General features: G+C 55.6%; 1 protein-coding gene across 3 annotated transcripts in view; it reads right to left on the bottom strand.

The window, feature by feature from the left end:
- Window positions 1–548: 548 nt before the first annotated feature.
- The window catches only part of DAG1 (dystroglycan 1), a 49,759-nt gene continuing 29,629 nt past the window's right edge, over window positions 549–20,678 (bottom strand). For all 3 annotated transcript variants that reach the window (XM_070391274.1, XM_070391273.1, XM_070391272.1), the window contains exons 3-4: window positions 15,578–15,970; window positions 549–5,323 (exon numbers count right to left, since the gene is read on the bottom strand). In XM_070391274.1, coding sequence (XP_070247375.1) covers window positions 2,924–5,323; window positions 15,578–15,856 — 2,679 coding nt within the window. In that variant the 5' untranslated portion in view covers window positions 15,857–15,970 and the 3' untranslated portion in view covers window positions 549–2,923. The remainder of the gene's footprint in view (window positions 5,324–15,577; window positions 15,971–20,678) is intronic.

Genomic DNA, 20,678 nt, shown 5'->3' with positions numbered 1-20,678 from the left:
CAGCTGCCAGAAACAGGTTTCCCTTTCTCCCCACTCCAAGGCCAAGGCCACACCTGCCTCGAGACTGTCTGGGAGAGTGGCCAGCCCCAAGCCACAAGGCAGGGGGCAGGAGCTGGGCGGAGGTGCAGCCAGAGGAATCCCTAAGTGCCCATCCTTGCAGGTGCCCAGGCTGAGGGGCTCCTGCCCTGGACCCGCAGGGGCTGACCCACTTGGGCAGAGCCTATGGCAGGGCCTTTCCCACTCCCCTCCCCCCACCCCCACCCCCGGTTTCACTGAGTTTTCTGCCTCCCCCCCCCCAAGAGGAAACAGACTTGTCTCAGCAGGCTCAGGCACAAGTGCTAAGGAGGGCTCACCTGTGGGCAGAACTTCTGGGGCGCACACCCACCCACTCTGAGGGATGCAGAGCTGGTAAGGCCGGGGAGGCCCGAAGGTGAGCAGCTCAAAAGCCACCCTGGACTGGGCCTGCCTGGCCCCCATCTCCCCACCCTACCCCCTCATGTCCCAGAACGTGTCCAAGTACGTGAGAGAGATGCTTGGAGGCAATAGCATTGTAATAAAGACACTGCTTTTATTTAGTTTGATATGTCTCTATACAGAATGCAGAAAACACATCTGAAACCCATACAGAAGGAAATAAAACACGCCAGTGGTTGGTGAACACTCACAGAGTCCGACGCAGCGGCCATCAGCAGCCCGCACCGGGGGAGGGGAACTGCCTGCAAAGGCATTGTTGCTCTTGTTATTCTGTTCACTGCCCCAGCGCCTCCAGTTGCTATGGCAACAGGCCATTCTGGGCCAGCCACATCTCTGTATGGCCGTGCCCCATGGTGGGGTTGCTAGGGGCAACTGAGCTGTTTGGAAAGCCTTTCAGAGCCCTCACCTGGAACACCAGAATTGTTTACTTTCTGATGAGGTCATCAAAAATAGTCTCTCAGGTCAGACCCCACTTGTGCTCCTGCCTCTGGGGCATAGGGGAAACTCCGGCGTGGATCAGGGCTTGGAGGCACAAGGCCCGGTCACCAGAGGTCCACTGAGCCTCCATCTGCAGGCGCCCCCACAGGGGCACTGCCCACTCAAGCTCCCACTGGGGCCGGGCAGGGGAGAGAGGGGCTGGGCCCTGCGGAAAGACCCTCTGGAGGGCACAGTGGAGACCCCCCGACGGCCCTCCCTCCGGAGGCAGCACACATGATCCTCTGCAAAAAGGTCTATATGGCTTAGAAGTGGCTGCCGGTGTGCAAAGGGAGCCTGGGTCCACCCACCACCCTCGATCACTTTATTGCAAAAGGCATTCCTCCCTTAAAGGTACCGCCAGTACCTCAGGCCTCAAAAGTCAGCTCAAACGGTTTCTCCCAAAGGAGGAGAATCCAAGTAGAGGGGGCCCCGCCCCTGAGTCATGGGACAGAGATGCAGATGGACGGACGGACACTCTGCTAAAAAAGGCAAAAGGAGCCCCAGTGTAATTCCAGAATTTAAGCCGATAAGAAAGAAAGGGGAAAAAAAAAAAAGAAAAAGAAAAGAAAGAAAGAAGGAAGGAAGGAAGGAAGGAAGGAAGGGGTAAAAAATAAAACCAAATCGAAATGAGCAAAGCCGTCAGTTCCATGGAGTCGACACTAAGGGCTTGTACAAACTGCTGTAAGCATCACCATTTTAAATTTTTTTTTAATAAAACAATTTGAGGCTGTATAAAAACTTTAGTAAAAAATTAGCTTTGAGAGCCCACAGGTTTTCACTCTGAACTATTGCTGGCACTCCTCCCCAGCCGCCAGCCTTTCCCAGCCGTCAGGCCCCAGGCCTGGGACTGGAGCGCCAGAGAAGGGGGGGGGGGGTCGGGAGGGGGGGGGCTGTGGACTGTTGGGACAGTGTGGCCAAGGTCAAGTGAGGAAAGAGCATCACATGACAAAAATATTGCATCTTCACCAAAATGTCCCTCATTGAGTGTTTCAAAAGCCATGATACTCCTTTTAGGGGAAAAACACAGAAGGGAAAAGAAACCAGGCTGCTGTGGTCGAGCCCCTCGACCTCCCCGGCACCCCATGAGCGGCTGGCCCACCCTGCAGCACCTAGGTTGGGGCCGTGGCCCGCTGCCTCTTGGAGTCCCGTTTCTATGGAAATGAAGACCCCTGGGTGGTGAGCTGCGAGCGTGCATGGGGTGGGGTGACGTCCACGGCCCAGAGGCCCCTCCAGCTTCCAGCCCTTGGCCACAGCGGGAGAGCAAGCCCAGCACCAGGGCCCTGGCCCCTAAGCCAGGGCCGGGAGGCCCCCAGTCAGGCTCTGGGGGATCGGAGCAACCAGGTTGACGTAGTGTGAAAAAATAGGATTCCTTTGATAAAAAAGACTGTCCCTTGGTCTTCTAAGTCTGAAACACCCTGGGAGCTTATTTTTAGCAAAGCAATTTCCCACACCCACCCAAAAATTACACATACAAGTTTAGGTAAACAGCAGATTAAATGTAAAAACTTAACCTTAAGAAAGTCCTTTGAAGGTAATCTTTAGCTACTGTTTTCCATGTTACATCCTGCAGCTAGACACACGTGAATAGAAAAAACAGTACAGTTAGTGTTAAAGGCAAAACGCAGAGGCCGAGGCCGCCCAGCACTGCCTGCGAGCTCATCGGCTCCTCACTCTCCAGCCACCTCCATCCCATGGTGCTTCAGAGCCAGCCAGCCACACGCAGCGAAGAACTCTCTATGAACAAACAAAAAGCTGTTAGGCAAAAAGAAAAGTAAAAATGTCCCCAAAGCCTCTCCAGCCGCTTTGGGATTAGGAGGACAGAGAGGCGGGCGTGTCCAGCCCCGCGTCAGTGTGTGCTAGGTCAGGTGTCGGCGCCCAGTGGGCGGTGGTCAGCAGGCCACCGGTCTCCACGACAACACCGTGTTGTCTCCAGGGCCCTGCCCTACCCTGCCTCCACCTAGGCGCTTGTGGGTTAAGGGGGCACGTAGGGAGGGGGTGACCGGTATGGGGTCATGTTCTTGGGGCGGGAGCCCTTGCCCTCCATGGGAGCGGTGAAGGGTGGGGGAGGCTGGTAGGGAGGCGCGTTGGGATCCTCCTCGCGCAGGGGCGTGTACTCTCCCACGGTGTCCTGGTTGAGAGGAGTGGTCTCGGGCACGCTCTGGTTGGGGTACTCGGGCGGCGGGAGGGGGGCTTTCTCCTCCTGCAGGATGAGCGGCATGCTGGAGGAGGGGGGCGGCTTGGAGTCGTCCAGCTCGTCGGCGAAGATGATCGGCACGCCCTTCTTGATGAAGGTGGCCTGGTCCTCCAGCGTGAGCTTGCCCTTCCGCTTCTTGCGATAGCAGATCATGGCGATGATGCCAGCGATGAGCAGGATGGCGGCGACCACCACGGCCGGGATGACCGTGTGCAGGTACACGTCATCCTCGCTGCTCTTCTCGGGGTCCCTGTCGGGCACCGCGGTGGTCGGCGCCTCAGAGGGCACCCGCCTGGGCGGCGCCACAGGGATGAACTGCAGGTGTCGGCAGCTCCCGGAGCCCGTCACAGCCACGCTCAAGGCCTTGAAGTCGGGCTCCAGGGCGTTGGAGAAGGCGGCCCGGGGCTTCCCATCATCCTCGGCGATCCTCCGGCTCAGCCCCACGACCTGCTCCTTGGGGCAGGGCTCCAGGGGCAGCGTGTTGTTGGTCCACTCCACCACGATGGAGCCCTGGGTGATGTTCTGCAGGGTGACGGTGCTGCAGTTGCGGTCCCCGAAGGCGAAGGCCAGCTTCCTCACCAGCGCGATCTTCTTGTGGATGTCATTCACCACCGGCGCCGGGTCGCCCGCCAACGTGGCCTTGAAGCGCGCGGGCGCCTTGTCCCCCTGCGGGCGCCTGTGGACGTGGATCTCGAAGGCATCGACGGCCGACAGGCCGCCCTTGTCGGTGGCGTGCAGGAAGTACTCGTGCTTGCCCACGTGGCCGCTGTCGGGCAGGCCGTACATGAGCTGGCTGTTGCTGTTGAACTGCACCCACGACTTCTCGCCCACCAGCTGCTGCTCCCGGAGCTTGAGGGTCAGCTTCAGCTTGTCCGTGGTGGTGTCCTCCTTGTCGTAGAAGGTGTCTGGCGGGATCTTCATCTCAAAGTAGGTGCCGACCCAGGCGTCCACCCTGTCTATGTGGTTCTTGAGCTCCGGGCGCTGGTTGGGCTCCCCTCCGCGGGGCACCCCGCTGGTGGTGGTGCGGATGCGTGTAGGCGGGGAGGCCGTTTCCAGTCTGGTGATAGGCGCTTTGGTGGTGACCCGGGGCACCGGTCGGGAGGTGCGTGGCTTCTTGGTCGGCCTTCGAGTCGTGGTGGTTGAGGAGTCAGTAGAAGGCGTGGCTGGTTTTGGCGTGGATACTCGTGGCTTCTTGGTGGTAGCCGTGGGAGGGGTGGCAACCGCCGTGGGCTCCACGTAGCCAGGAATGGTCATCGTTGGGCGGATCTGACCAGGAACTGTGGTGCCAGCTTCTGACACCCGAGTGGGCTGGATGGGGCCCAGGGTTGGGGTCTGAATAATGGCCCCGCGGGTGCGAATGGTGACTGTGGGCTTCCCAGGAACAGGGTCCCTGACTGGAGGAGCTATGGTCTCTGTGGGAGGAGCAATGGCTGGAGACGTGGGGGTGGGCACGATCCTGGATGGCGGCTCCTGGACGGCTGTGGTAGGGGGGCCGATGGCAGTGACAGGCGTGGGTGTGGCATGGATCTGCCGCCGGATGCGTTTGGGGAGAGGGGGCTTCTTGTTGGCGATGTGCCAACCCACGACGGGGTAGCCGAGCTGGGCGGACATGGCCCCCTCCCGGGCCGGCGCCTCCACGCCGCGAATGTCAGGCACGCTGTTCTGGTTCAGGGAGCAGCCCAGCCTCCAGGACAGCAGGGCCCCGTTCTCCACCACCTTCTTGGCGTTGCCTGGGCCAGCCATGAAGGCAGACATGTCGAACAGCCGGTTGTTCACCACGGGCACCAGCTTCATGCTGTGCGGCTCCACCCCCGAGAAGCTCCGCATGCTGCGCAGCAGGGCGACCCTTTGCTGCGGGCTCATCTTGGTGAGGTCGGCGTCCAGAATGACCGTCAGCACGGTCACGGGCTCGTCCGCAGCACAGGCAGAGGGCGCCAGCTCCCCGGGCTCGGGCGCCGCCCGCACGGCCTGCAGCTCGCTGTGGTCCTCCGGGTACACCTCGATGGAGAACACGCTGGAGGCCTGGGGGACGTGGCTCCCGTTGGGCCCCGGCCGTGCAGCACTCACCGCGATGTAATGCACCCCCTTATCGGTGTCGAGGGGGAGGCCCTCCAGGCTGCGGCTCTGCGGGTCCCAGTGCAGCCAGGGCGGCAAGGCCTCCTTCCCGGCAGCCGACACCTGGAAGAGACACCGGCATGAGGTGAGTGCTACTGTTGCTGCCTCACCTGGAAACCGTCACCATTACCAACTGGCCTCCCTGAACTGTGCGATAGGGGTGAGGTGTCGCTCAGAGTTCCTGCTGAGGGAACCACTCCCTCTCCGGCTCACTGGACTGTCGGGAGAGAGGGGGCTGCCGGGCGGGCCAGCTTGAAAGGTCAAGGCACACGGTGGTGAGACAGCGGGGCTGGCGCTCGAACAGGTCTCGTCCCAGAGAACAGAGGCCCCGCCAAGGTGGCTCAGTGGTTGAGCATCGACCTATGAACCAGGAAGTCATGGTTTGATTCTGGTCAGGGCACATGCCCGGGTTGCGGGCTCAATCCCCAGTGTAGGTGTGCAGGAGGCAGCCAATCAATAAGTCTCTCTCATCATAGATGTTTCTCTCTCTCTCCCTCCCTCTCCCTTCCTCTCTGAAATCAATAAAAATATATTAAGTAAAACAGAACACTGTGGGGCTTATAGCAGCGACAGGCCGGCCGCCCCCTTGCCCTCTGCAGACACCACCTTCCACCATGGGGGGGCGCCGCCATCTGATATTCCGCTAGTCCCCATCCTCTGCCAACGCACTAACCATCCGCTGCAAACACAGCCAGCATCAGAGTTGGTAAATATCTGTAGAAATCGCTATTTTCAGATCCATGAAAAACATTAAATATATTTTCCTTTACAAGCTTTTTTAGATATAAAAAATATTTATTTCAAATGCTTTGGCTAAAAAACTTGTGCTTTCCTTTTTTTTTTTTTTACTTCTATTATGTTAAGTATGTAAACAGCCTCAATCACCTATAAACATATAAAACAAAGTTTGAATGCTCATTTTGCAAAAAAACATGAAGCAAAGATGTAAGGCCCAATGGAGCAGCCGGGGAACCGTGAGATGTTTCACAGGGCGGGTGGCAGCAGGTGATCGGGGTGTGGACCTCGGCCTCTGCCCCCCAAGAATGTTTCCTAAGCCTCTGCCCCACAGCCACCACTGAGCGGAGAGCACACCTGGCAGAGGGGGGCTCGGGGGGAAGGGGGGCCTGGATGGCGCTCTGGGCGAAGTCAGGAAGGAAAAGCCACCTGTACAGAGACCAGGAGAGGCTCCAAAGGTGGGTGCCAACTGGCTGGCCAGGCCCAGGGGACATTCCTGAGTGGCCAGGCAGCTAGGCCTGTGCCCGACCCTGACTTCCTCCAGCAGCAGATGAGCAAGCCGCCCAGTGCTTTCCCACGGCTGCCCCGCTGCACAGGGCCCTTTAGAACAGAGAAGGGCCACCCCTCCAGCGTCCCATCTGCTGACCCAACAGCCACCAGGTGCTGTGGGCTTTCCTAGGAATAAACTCAGGCCCCTCTCTGGCCTAGGCTCCCACACAGCCAAGTAGCACTCTGCCACGTCGATGGCGTGTAACACAGTAACACACGTGAAAGAAAAGCCCAGGTTTCACCGAAGCGAGTTGAAATGCTCAGAGTCTAACTGGAAGACGCGAGAGCAGAACCGGTAGCTTTGTGTTGATCACTGAGACCAGTTCTTTCACTCGGGTCTGCCTCCAGCGCCACAGGCAGAGGGCAAGCCCTGTCAGAAGAACGGAGCCAAGACTCCAACCTGCGCCCCTGCCTGCCTTCGCCTCTGCAGATTCTGGCTCCTCGGGGGCCTAGAGCCCCGGCCAGGCCTGGCCACAGGACAGGCCCTCGACCTGGGTCTGCAGCCTGAAGCAGACGGCTCCCAGGGCCTTGGGGTCGCCGAGACAGGAAGGAAAGGCCCTAAGTCGGCTCTAACCCCTGCACCGCAGAGCATCGTGGTTCTGGCAGGGCAGCCGGCAGCACTCTGCATGACACTGACTTGCTTAATAGAAGGGCTTTGTCCCGCATTCATACCTCACAGCAGAGCTCAAAGCATCCAAGGGAATAAGGAGACGCAGGAGCAAAACACACCTGATTCCACAGGAACCAGCCAAGTCCAGGAGGAGCTGCACCCGCATTCCCAAGGCCACTGGGGAAAGCCCCTGAACGGAAGTCTGACCTGCCCGGGGGGCTGGCAGCATCCAAGGCACCGAGGGTTCCACCTGCTCACTTGACAAAGCAGGGGCCTCAGGCCATGGAGTCGGCATCCTCCCAGCTTTCAGAACTCGGGCCACTTCCCTCTCAGGGCCCAAGGGGGAAGCAGGATGCGAGAGTTCCTGCTGAGAGACAGCCTCCGTGACAAGCCAGGACTCATCCTGTAATGACAGCCTCCCCGAGGGGAAGCCCCATCGGCAGGAGCCTGGGCTGAGGCCCAGGTCCAGGCAGGTTGAGGCCCGTTTTCTCATCTGTAAAGAGGGAGGCGATGCCATTCCGTCCATCATAGCATCAGGCACGTGCTGAATGCTCGGCGCTGCTTCCCCACCCACCCCCACCCACCCGGACACAGTGAAGCTGCGGCACGAACGGGTCAGGGCGTGCCCAGGCCCCCCTCCCCAGCCCCCTTCCTAACTGGCCTTGGACCCGGAACCTGAGGCCTTGTCTCCCGAGTCATCCCCAAAGCAGAAGCTCAAGGCACCCAGGGAACAAGACGGCAGGAGGGGAAGCCAGGTCTTCTCGGGGACAGGCCGGCTGGGCCCTCGGACCCGCTTCCCTGTCCGCAGCTCTGGATGGGAACCCTGCGGCCCCGGGCAGGGGAGGACGTGCTGTGGGGCCCCAACACCAGCACTCACTTCCTCCCCGTCTCCGGCAGGTGCGCCGGGCCGGCCGGCCTGCACCCAGGCTCACACTATCTCTGGAGCCACACTGTTCCCACCCGCAACTACCTCCTGAGGCTGCTGGGCTGGGAGCGGCAGGGGAGAAGCCGAGTCAGCTCACGTGAGGCTGGGGACAGGCTGGTCCCAGCCATGGACTCCCCAGGGCTTCCGGTCACTCAGTCCCGCCCCGCCGCCCCCCCCCGCCCCCCCCCCCCCCCCCCCCCCCCCCAGTGGTGGAGACAGGCCTGCTGACCTTACAACGCAGAGCCTGGGAAGGAGCCTTCGGGCGGCAGTGGGAACACAACACCTGCAGGAGGCAGAATCCGCAGGGCGAAGCCCACCTGAGACTATCCCGGGCCAGAAAGAGCCAGAAATCTTTGCCATTTCAGCAGCCAGCCCTCAGCGCGGACATGCTTCTGAGGCGAAGGCCAGCCCGGCACAGAGGAAAATAATAAGACCTGGAACCACATGCCCAGTGTCAGAAATCTTGATCCCTGAAGTACATCCGAAAACCCTGAGAACCAAAACCACGAAGGCTGGGCAGGCCCAGGAGTAAAGGCTGCCCACAATGAACCCGAGCGAGGCCTGGGGGACTGCCCGGGGAAGGCGTGGGTCTCCCCTCAGTGTGGACTAGCAGACAGTAACAGACGCCTGCTCGTCCGGGACGGTCTCTCCCACAGTCCACCCTCTACCCCGGGCTGAGGAAGAGGCGGCACCCATGCTAACACCAGGCGGCAGGAGCGTCCCCCTCAGGGCCCTTCCCCACCCGGAGAAGAGCCAACGGCGGAGGAGCTCCCATTCCTTCATCCTCCGTCAGCAAAGGGCTCCGTGCACAGGGGGCCGGCCGGTCAGGCACAACGTGAAGACCAGCTGAAACCGGACTCGCCCTGGGGCCGAGTTAATTCTATGACCTTTGGCTTCTGGAACCAAGAAACTCGTTTCACCACCTAGACCCCACACCTGGGTGTCTGACCCAGGCAGGAGTTGTAGGACCTGGACGTGGCCAGAGAAGACTCCAGCAAGATGGGTGGACACGCCACACCATGTCACCGTGAGCTGATGATGCCAGCAAAGGGGCAACGAAGTATCACCAACTGCTTGGTGAGCATCTTCTCACGCTGCAAACCTTTTGGAGGGTTCCTTTGGGCCTTAGTCGTGACCCTTCCAACTACCCCTCAAGATAGGACCGTCAGGGGTCAGCTGAGCCTTTCCCTGAACCCCCCACACGTGTACTGGAAGGTCTTCTCAGTGGCCCACTCCAAAGTGGCCCGCCTGCGTCCTGTAACCCCTGCCAGGGCCTCTAGCAGCCTGCCCTGGCAAGACCCGACCTCCCTGAGCCCGGCCCCTGCTCCTGGCCCCTCGCCACGCGGCAGAGCTGGGCAGCTGCAGCTGTCTGCCCGGCCCCACAGGCACCGTCCTGGAAGCTCTCCGACATGGTGGTCAGGGCCCACTGTGGCCTCCTCTGCTTAGGGAGGCCCCCCTGTGCTCACATCCAGGAGATCCCGGGCTGTGTCATGGACCATGACAATGAGACTACTCTGCCTGCGGCCAACATCAACCTCCCAGAACGACACACATGGGCAGCCTCGTGGCCGGGCCGGGCTGCAGGGAGGGGGCGGGGCAGTCAACAGGAAGAGCCTCTGGCTTGAGGTCAAAGGTGAAGACATTCTCCCCACAGAAGGTCAAGAGCCATGGTGGGAGGGGTGCAAGTAACGCAGAGCCACACCCACGGAAGACCATCGATCCCTGCTAGACATGCAGACCTCACACCAGCACGCGGCTCTTGCCACCATGGCCACGGCCGTAGGACCCACTGTGAACACACCTGTCCAGCCCAGTCAGTGCCTTTCTGGTCTGATTATGAAGCGTTTACCTAACGGTACCTGCTCTCACCTAAAAACAAAAATTAACCTTATTCCCCAAAAGTGAGGGACAGCTGAGCGTAGTGACAGCCGCTAATGACCTCTCAGGGTCGGTTCTCTGTCCCAAGCCCTGCCAGCATCTATTTTTACTGTCATGTCCTTCCAGTCCTTGTCAGTATTTACTTCAAAACACAGAAGCTATATTCTCCTAAGTATCTGAGTTGACGCGTCCAGGCAAATGCTACTCTGACAACCCACCCAGGGCTGCCGGCCCTCCACCGCCTCTCCTCTCCGGTGTGGCACTCACAAGGGGCCCATTCAGAGCCGGGCAACACCCACTCGGCAGGAAGAGACCGAGTTCATCGCACGCAGGCGGGTGCCACAAAGCCCTCAAGCATCCGAAGAAACGCTCCTTTCATGAGCTCCCCTTCCCGGCCAAAGAGAGTGGCCATTGTTCTCCGAGGAACAATTGGGGGCCGTGCCAGGCTGAGAGCATGGCCCCAGGAAGGGCTGCTCCCAGGCTGCCGGCATCTTGGGCTGAAGGATGAAGGAAAGTCCACATTGTCTCCGGGCCAGGAGGCTGAGGGGCAACAGGGGTGAAAGCCATCAGGTGGCACCACTAACAGGAGGCATCTGAGGGGCCTCGAGGGGGCAGCCCGGTCCCTTCACGAGAGGCCCCCCCGCCCCCGCCAGAGGAAGGGCTGGGGCTCTCCTCACCCTCCGCAGCCAGGAAGCCCCACTCCCTCAGTCAGAGGAAGGTGCCCTCCCGAGGGAGCCAGCGGCAGGCGGGTAAGGGGCAAGCTGGAGTCGGGGGCCTGGCCCCGGAGACCCTGGGAGGAGGGAGGGTGCCCTCGGGTACAAGGCAGCTGTAAGAGCCAAGAACAGCCACGACCAGGCTGAGCTCTGTACACGGCACCATCTGGCCCACAGGAGCCCTCGCCAGGACCAGCTGCTGCAGTGTCCTGAGGCCGCAGGGGGAGAGAGGCTCGGGCACAGGTCTCCCAGGAAGGTCAGGCGGCCACCAGGGCCGGCAGTGGCTGCAGCCCTTCTCGCATCATCGAGTCCATGGGGTCCACTGGAAGGTAAGCCGGGGCAGAGCTGGGACAACAGGGGAGCAGCAGTGCTGGCCAGGCTGAGGCGGGACGCGGCTCCGGATGGGAAGGTGTCGGGTGTGGGGCAGAGCACAGGCCAGGCCTCAGGCCCACCCTCCAGGAAGGCAGCTCCCTCTGCTTCCCCGCCTGCGGCTTCCCTGCAGCCTGGTGCATCCAGTGTGGGCACCGCGATGGGCACACCTGGCTGACGCCAAGCACACACCCTCTGCCACTGTGATGCCCCAAGTTGCTCCAACCTCCTGAAACAGCATAACCCACGGCCCACACAGCTCACAAAAGGCTCGGCAGGCGGCCCTGCACTCACTAGCATGAGACCTAACCTTCTATCCTTGCAGCGCCGTGACTCAGTCTGCTGCAAACACTGCCTTCTCCCATCACAACCCCAGGCACAGCCCCTGACCCGTCAGCGAGGGTGAGCATCCCACCGGCTAAGCTCAGCACATCTCGGGCGGACGCTCTGCCCACGAGTCCTCACGAGGCAGCCAGCCAGTCCAAAGCGGCCAGAAGACCTGCTCTCCCAGGAACCCATGGGAGGCTTAGTCTCGTCGCCCCCACATGGGCTGGCATTCTCCCTGCACACGGCCAGGCAGGCTCTGACAATCCAAGCAGGTTTGCAGGCCCTGCAGGGGCCTCGCTCCTCTGCCAGCCCATACGCATTTGAGGGCCTACTGTGTGACAGAAAGAATCCCAAGTACAGAAATGTGCTAAGAAGGTAGCATAGGGTTCTGTGGGACAGCGCCTTTCATCGGGTGGAGGGAAAGGACTCCAAGGCCCCCCTGATGTTCAGGTTGGTGCAGGTGATGCCGAAAGAAGAAGTCAGAGGCCTGGGGGAGCCCGAGTGTGGCAGGTGCAGCAGGAGGGCGACTGTGGCTGGGGCAGGTATACAAAGGGACAGGGGCTCACTCCCAAGTGCAGCTCCTGATGGGGAGAAGGGGCTGTGAAGCCGATTAAGCTTTACAAAGATCAAGCTGTCTCTTGCCTCAGTATGGAGAACACTAGGGGTCAAGAACAGAGGCGGGGCCCCTCGCCGGTTTGGCTCAGTGGATAGAGCGTCAGCCTGCGGACTGCAGGGTCCTGGGTTCAATTCCAGTCAGGGGCACATGCCCGGGTTACAAGCTCAATCCCCAGTGGGGGCGTGCAGGAGGCAGCTGATCGACGATTCTCTCTCATCATTGATGTTTCTCTCTCTCTCTCTCTCTCTCTCTCTCTCTCTCTCTCTCTCTCTCTCTCCCCCCCCCCCTCCCTCTCCCTTCCTTTCTGAAATCAATAAAAATATATTTTAAGAAAAGAGGAAGTTATATTATATTCTCAGAAAATGCTTAACAACCCAGGGAGAACACCTCAAGCTACAGTGAATGAAAAGAGGTTAAAACATATCCAGTGTGCTCCCAGGCCTAACACGTCTGGTGGGCATGTGACAGGCCGTCTCTCGATGAAGACAGAAAATGATGGAGGAGCTTGCTGAGTGGGAGGAACCACAAAAGATTTCCTTTTTCCCTTTTCTACAACGTATATTTATGCCCCATTATTCTAATGAGGGAAACAACTCCTTTAACAGAAAGACTTCAATCCTGTTTTAGGGAAACCCAAGCGACAGGGAGGACAGCATCTGCTCCGACTCCCCACCCGCTCTCCCGGGCGCGAGGCTGTCGGGATGAAGAGCCACACATCTTCATGTTTCTCTACAGGCTCATCAGCTACTAAGTGGTCTGCTTTACAGATAAATATGCTCAGATAAAATCCTGTTTTCCAGTAAAACCTCTTTCCTCCTGAGAGTAAGCCTGTTAAGCGTCTCTGCCAGATGCAGCAAATGCCTGGCGCACTGCAGCACTGCCAGGCACCTGTGGTCAAACGAACCCACGTAAGACATTCCACAGCCACCGGAAGGAGGGCAACCAGGGCGGGTTTGGATACCCACATCAAATCTGCAGTTGCGCAAGAAATGTACCCCCAAACCGTCATTCTTCACCGAACGGTCAGACTCGCATAGGCTTGCTGGGGGGTTATGAAGAGTGTATGGGAGCCCACAAACTAGAAAGAGCTTGTGAAGCGAGAAGCATCTTCAGAAGCATGACCACCTCTGCGACCAAGGCCACCCTGACAACAAGCCGCGACCTGCAGAGAAGGGGGCCAACAGGGAAAAGGAGGAGAGCACAGGAGGGTGGGTGAGGGTGGGCTGCCGAGGTTCAGGGGAAGTGGCATCATCACCCCTCTTGTGTCTGGGGGTGTGGGACCTTGTAATTTCCTCTGAATCCTGACAGATCTGGCCCTTGAAGAAAAAGGGTGCTGACCTCTGCTCTAGAGATACAGTTTGAGAGGGACACCCACGATGCTTGGGGCATGGAGAGGGGCACGGAATTTGTGGCCGTTTCTAACCTAGATGCCTGGGCTGGGGGCAGAGAGGGGCAAGCTGTGGGTAAGGTCCGACGAGACTGTGCTCTGCCCAGTGGCGGACAAGGCAGTGTTGCTGTGCAGTCTCCACGCCCAGGCCTGAGGAGACTGGCACCGCCCAAGTCCTGTTTCGTGAACCACCTCATCAAGGAGCCCAGCTACAGTGCCGTGAGGAAATCCAAGCAGCCGTGGACAGGCTTGCAGGGGAAGGAACCTAGAACCCTGACCAGCAGCCCCAGCTACGCTCCCTGCCGACAGGGAGCTTGCATTTCTATTGACTGAATTAGAGCAAATCATGCATGAGCCATCCTGGAAGCGCGGCCTCCAGCCCCGAGGAGCCACTCCAGCTGGCGCCATGGGAGCATAGGTAAGATTCCCAGATGAGCTCTGAATCCCTCAATTCCTGGCCACAAACATGGGAGCAAAACAAATGGGTTGTTTTAAACTACTAACCTTTGGTGGTTTGAACACAAAGTGTATGTACACTTTGTGTATGTACAAGTCTAAATGCAATACAGATATAAAACTACCTTGACCAAGTATAGATTTTTTTTTTTAATTGGCTAGCATTTTTTAAATATTTTTATTGATTTCAGAGAGGAAGGGAAAGGGAGAGAGAGATAGAAACATCAATGATGAGAGAGAATCATAGATCAGCTGCCTCCTGCACGCTCCCTACTGGGGATGGAGTCCACATCCTGGGCATGTGTCCTGACTGGGAATTGAACTGTGACCTCCTGGTTCATGGGTCAATGCTCAACCACTGAGCCATACCAGCCAGACCTAAGTATAGATCTTAAAATATTTTCAGTTTATTTTCAAGCCACACCTCTAAGGAATGAATGCTATAGATCAGGGATAGCTGTGAGCTAAATCTGGCCTCCGCTACCTGTTTTTGTACAGCCCAGGACTAAAAATAGGTTTGTTTTTTTTGCATTTTCAAGTAATTAAAAAAAATCAATAAGCAAAACAGTAGCATTCCTTGACATGTGAAAATCATATGAAATTCAAATGTCACCTTCTGTGTCCATAGTTAAGTGCTACTGGAGCACAGCCACGCCCACTCACTTAGAGACGTCTGTGGGTCCCTTGCCCCACACTGGCAGAGCTGAAGAATTGTCAGAGAAATCAGAGGGCCCATGACGCCTAACATACCATCTCATCTGGCCCTTGAAGAAAAGGGATGCTGACCTCTGCTCTAGGAGTTGCTCACAGTTTGAGAGGGACACCCACCCACCCACAGGGCCACCACGCCAACTCACTCACAATTCGGAGGAAATGACCAGGTCCCCCCTGTCCCCCCGACACAGCGTGGTGCTTCCTCACACAGAAGCTTCCTGTGCCTCCTGATTCTCACCCTGGATCGGCCAAGGTGCTCCTCCTACCCTTACACGGTCTCTGATCCCCCCATTTTCCCAACTGCTTCCCCAAGGAGATGGGGCCAGGCTGAAGTCTGGGTACTAATTTGGTTCCTAAGTGGCCAAATACATTAGTAAACATAGAACACTAAATTAGAGTGAAACTCCTCTATTATTCATACTTGATTTTTAAAAAATAGGTTCAAAGCATTTAAAAGTTCTGTAGTTCTTGGGCTTAACCCCATGGTTAATGAAAGACCTTTTCCTATACACAGGCCTTTTTCCATCAAATCCCTAAGTTGATGCCCTAGAGATCTTCAAGAGTACACTTTATGCAAAGGCTTCTTAGTGGTGACACCCTCAAAACGGGAGTAAGGCCCGGCCGGCGTGGCTCAGTGGTTGAGCGTCAACCTATGAACCAGGAGGTCACAGTTCAATTCCCAGTCAGGGCACAGGCCCGGGATGTGGATTCAATCCCCAGTGCGGGGCGTGCAGGAGGCAACCGGTCCATGATTCTCTCATCATGGATGTTTCTCTCTCCCTCCCGCTTCCTCTCTGAAATCAATAAAAATGTATTTTTTAAAAACAGGAGTAAGAATAAAGGTTTAGGATGCTATTCTGAGATATATGGGGACCCTCTTATGAACCTCAGTGACTGTTCCCCTCTTAAGGGACAATAAGTAGGTTCTGGAAAAACTGAGCTCAGAATTGCTGGAGCAGAGAACTGAAACACGGAAACCTAAAACTACGATGGAAGACGATTCATTCTTCCTCATTTACTCTTCATATCCAGTCTCACCTTGACGACTTCTCCCTCAGAAGCAATTACGTCTGTTGGAATGGTCACTCGAAATGAGCGCCCGACGACAGCCGTGCCGTCAGGAATGCCAGCCACCGTGGGGACAGCCTCCGGGAGGTCCGAAAGCACCGAGTGCATGGACGCCTCCAGCTGGTTCTCCCAGGCCCTGGCAGCCTCCGAGGGTTCACTTGGCCAGTGGGCCTGAGTCATGGCCACGCAGAGCAGGAGGAGAAAGGTCCGCCCCCCAACGGGGAGCAGCAGCAAAAGGCCCACAGACATCCTCCTCCAGGTGAGTCTGCTCGAGCCGGTCTCACGATGAAAGGAAGTCAGTGACGTGGCCCCCGAGCCGGGTCCTCACCCCCTGCACGCCTGCTCCATCCCAGAGCACTCAGCCTGGAAAAGAAGAAGAGCGTCTCAGACTTCAGCGACCCGCGTGGTTTCAAAGCTGTACACAGGCAGTTACTAACTGTTGTACCAGAAACATCCATCCTGAGCGGGATCCAGTCTCACCCTGCGCTGTCCAGCACGGGCCGCCAGCCGCAGGTGGCGACTGAGCACTGGAAATGTGGCTTGCCCTGTAAATGTTAAGTGCACACTGAATTTTTAAAAGTTCACATAAAAAAGAAATGTAGAGCCCTGGTTGGTGTGGCTCAGTGGATAGAGCGTCGGCCTGCAGACTGAAGGGTCCCGGGTTCGATTCCAGTCAAGAGCACATGCCCAGGTTGTGAGCTCGATCCCCAGTGTGGGGCATGCAGGAGGCAGCCGATCAATGATTCCCTCTCATCATTGATGTTTCTATCTTTCTCTCCCTCTCCCTTCCTCTCTGAAATCAATAAAAATAATAATAAACAAATTTTTAAAAATGTAAAATATCTCATTAATACTTTTAAAATATTCATTACATATTGAAACAATATTTTGGAGATAAATATATCAAGTAACAAATATTAATAAACTAGAGGCCCGGTGCATGAATTCGTGCATCAGTGGGGTCCCTCGGCCTGGCCTGCACCCTCTCGCAATCCAGGACCCCTCAGGGGATGTTGGATAGCTGGTTTCGGCCCGATCCCCACAGGACCAATCCAGGCAGGAGGGAGCCCGATCCTGTGCGTTGAGCATCTGTCCCCTGGGGGTCAGTGCGCATCATAGTGACCGGTTGACTAGTTGTTGGTCGCTTAGGCTTTTATATATATAGGTGGTAAATAATAAAAAAAAAACATATTACATTAAATATATTATTAAAGCCCTGACCGGTTTGGCTCAGTGGATAGAGTGTCAGCCTGCGGACTGAAGGGTCCCAGGTTCGATTCCGGTCAAGGGCATGTACCCTGGTTGCGGGCGCGTCCCCAGTGGGGAGTGTGCAGGAGGCAGCTGATCGATGTTTCTAGCTCTCTATCCCTCTTCCTTCCTCTCTGTAAAAAAATCAATAAAATATATTTAAAATATATATATATATATTATTAAAGTTAAATCCACTTCTTATGTTTATTCGTGTTTTGGGCCTATGTGGCCCAGGTTCCATCTCTGTTGGGCAGTGCTGCTCTGGACCTAACTTCCACGGGACAGGAAACACAGGAGTCACGAAGACACAATCAGGCAAACCCAGGATGTGGGACCTTCTACAGGACAACTGGCTTGGCTGGTCCGAATGCCGACCCCTACACACCAGGGGACTGTTCTCGATTTAGAGACTGCAGCCAGGTACAGGGCACGCATCTTGACTACATCCTGGATTTACTTCAAAAACAAAAAAACACACAAGCCTAGCTCACAAGGGGTAAGTGGGGAACTCTGCGTGTGGGTTGGAGAGAAGTACTGTTAATTCTCCCGGGTGAGGGGATGGTGGTGTGTGCCTATAAGAGATGGTCCTCGACTTCAAAGTACTTAGGAATAAAATATCCAAAACCTCCGTAACTCACTTTGAAATGGCCCAAGGGGGGAAAAAAATGCTTGTGTGTATAGGGATAAAGCAATGTAGTAAATATAACAATTGTTAAGTTTTTAAAAATAGTTTTGAAAAGACTAGAAAAGTCAAGTATTTGCACAGAGACGCAACAAGTGCTCAGTCCTCACACCCCAGCACTAACCACAGGACTCCCTTATTAGACATGTACTTGCAGACTCAGCACCAGTGAACAACACTTGCTTGGCCTCCCTTCCCACCACTCCTCCCCAGCCCCCCCACCCCCCGACGTCATGACAGAACCCTGCACTCTGTCCCCTCTCCCCAGGCCGGCTTTAGGCAGCTCTTCAGGCAGCTCGTGACACCTGCTCTAAGGCTGGCAGCCACAGGTGCATTGTGGGACCTGCTGGGTGCACACAGGTGAACAGAGCCATCAGGAACGAGTTCCCCTTCTAGAAAAGGATTACGCCCTGCCCTGAGCCAAGCTGTCAAGGGACCACGGGACATATTTTTTGACCTGTGTAATGCAAAGTAAATAAAGTTGCTAAAGAAAACAAGGCCACTGAAATAGGCAGTTTACTGTAAAGTTAATGCAAATCCAAGCCAATTCCAGGATTTTTTTTGCTATTGATTTTGTTATTCTGGTTATTCTGTTTTTGAACTAAAATTCATGAAACAGAGCCAAAGCCCAAGAAAGTAAAACGATTTTGGAGGTTGCGCATCCTATCACACCAAAGACTTATCCTAAAGCTACTGTATTTAAGGCAGTGGCTCACGGAGAGTATCCAGTTGGCTGCGAACCCAGAGAGAGTGCCCCAAACCAGCTGCTCCTCCCTCACTTTTCCATCACAAACATGATAAATCCCAGGGGGATGAGCTACACAAAAGTAAAAAGCAGAATTTAAAAAAATTTTAGGCCCAGCCAGTGTGGCTTAGTGGTTGAGCATCAACCTATGAACCAGAAGGTCACAGTGCGATTCCCGGTCAGGGCACATGTCCAGGTTGCAGGCTCGATCCCCCAGTAGGGGGCATACAGGAGGCAGCCGATCAATTATTCTCTCTCACCATTGATGTTTCTCTCTCTCTCCCTCTCCCTTCCTCTTGAAAGTCAATAAAAATATTTTTTTAAGTTTTTTAAAAATATAGCTGAATGTCAGGATAAGGAAGGATTTCATTTAAAAAGACATCAAAAACACAAAACATGGAAGAAAAAGACAACTGGACTTCCACTTCCAGGAAAATGGAGTAGATATATTTTTCCCTGGTTTCCCACCGAAAACTCCTAGACATTACCTGTAAAGTAATCATGACACTTTTAAAAAGTCAAGAAGGCCCTAACCGGTTTGGCTCAGTGGATAGAGCGTCAGCCTATGGACTGAAGGGTCCCGGGTTCGATTCTGGTCAAGGGCATGTACCTTGGTTGTGGGCACATCCCCAGTAGGAGGTGTGCAGGAAGCAGCTGATCGATGTATCTCTCTCATCAATGTTTCTAACCCTCTATCCCTCTCCCTTCCTCTCTGTAAAAATATCAATAAAATATATTTTAAAAATAAATTAAAAAAATAAGAAGTCAAGAAGGCAGGGCAGTGAGGGAGCCAGGACTCAAGCAGCGATGGTGGGTTCCCTGGGCTTCCCTGTTGACTCATATGTCCCAGAACCAGAGCTGAAGACGCTGGCAACCCAGAAATGCCAACGGATGAGACAAGAAAGGTCCCAGCCAAAGCCTGCTCTCTAGCTAAAAGCAGGAGGGGCAGCCTAGCAAGACAGAAAACGTTTGGACAATAGCAGCTCTCTTCTAGCCAGACACCACGGGAGGCAACTGGGCTCCACTCCCACCCACCAGCAAAGGCCAAGTGGGGAACCTAGACTTCCACCCTCAGGAGGCTGCGACAAGGCGCCCAAAGACCCCACTGAGACCACCTCGGACCTCCCTCCCCACTGGCCAGCAACAGTGCGCTGCCCTCGCCCTCCTCCTGCCCGAGCCCCGCAGGTAAGGCAGGTTTCAGAGCAAAGAAAATTACCAGAGATAGAGAAGGGCATCATATGATGACAAAAGGGTCAACCCACCAAGAAGACTAACCCTAGATGTATATGTACCAAACAACAGAGCTATAAGCTATGTAAAGTAAAAACCGATAGAACTGGAAGAAAAAGATTGAAAATCCACAATCCTAATTGGAAACTTCAATACCATCCTCTCAACAACTGACAGAACCAGAAAGAAAATCAGCAAGGAAACAAGAGAACTAAAAGCACCAGCGATCAGCATCTCCTCGCTCTCCACCTGACAGCAGGTCACATTCTTTTCAAGTGTTCGTGGAACACGGACCCAGACAGACCATAGCTAGAGCCACGAACAAACCTCGACCAATTTAAAGACGTGAGATAATACTGACTGTGTTCTCCAACCACAGGAACCAAATCAGCAATCACCGACTAAAGGAAAACAGGAAACTCTCCAAACACGTGAAAACCATACAACATACTTGTAAGTGATCCCGGGTCAGAGAGGAAGTTCAAGGGAAATGGAAAACTGCACTACACCGAAGAAAGACAAAAACAGGTTTGTTTCAGAACTAACGCAGTGCTTAGAGGTGAACTGATAGCGCTGAGTCCAGCAGGGAAAAAAGAAAAGTCTCAAACCAGCCACCTACACTCCCCCCTCAGGCATCCGAGAGAAAAATAAAGCCCTGGTCCTACCTGCAGGTGGGGTGCAGTCCCGGCACACCCCGAGGCTGCGGCTAAGACTCGGTCAGGGCGCACGTGGGAGGCAAAAGATAGGTGTATGCTTCTCTCTATCTCCTTCCCTCACTCAATCTCCCTCCCCCTCCCTCTCTCTAAGATCAATTTTTATAAATGTTTGTATTGATTTTAGAGAGAAAGGGAGGGAGAGAGAGAAACACTGATGTTAGAGAGACACATCGTTTGGTTGCCTCCTACACACACCCTGGTCAGGGCGGGGATCAAACCTGCAATCGGGGTCTGTGCCCTTGGCCAGGACTTGAACCCGCAACCCTTCGGTTCCTGGGCCAATGCTTTACCATTGTGCCATACCAATCAGGGCTGATTTAATTTTTATAATATTCTTGAAGTGACAAAATTATAGAGCTAGAGAATAAATTAGTAGTTGCCAGGGGTTAGAGAGGGAACCCGTCCAAAGGGAAGCCGGTGAGGCTGTAACAGGGCAGTGAGGCAGCC

Source organism: Myotis yumanensis, unplaced genomic scaffold (genome assembly GCF_028538775.1).
Source record: "Myotis yumanensis isolate MYYU_CA2020_CCGP unplaced genomic scaffold, mMyoYum1.0.hap1 SCAF_14, whole genome shotgun sequence".
NCBI classification, from domain to species: domain Eukaryota; kingdom Metazoa; phylum Chordata; class Mammalia; order Chiroptera; family Vespertilionidae; genus Myotis; species Myotis yumanensis.
Note: the sequence above shows the minus strand (reverse complement) of the source record. Positions and strands in the feature narration are given on the sequence as shown.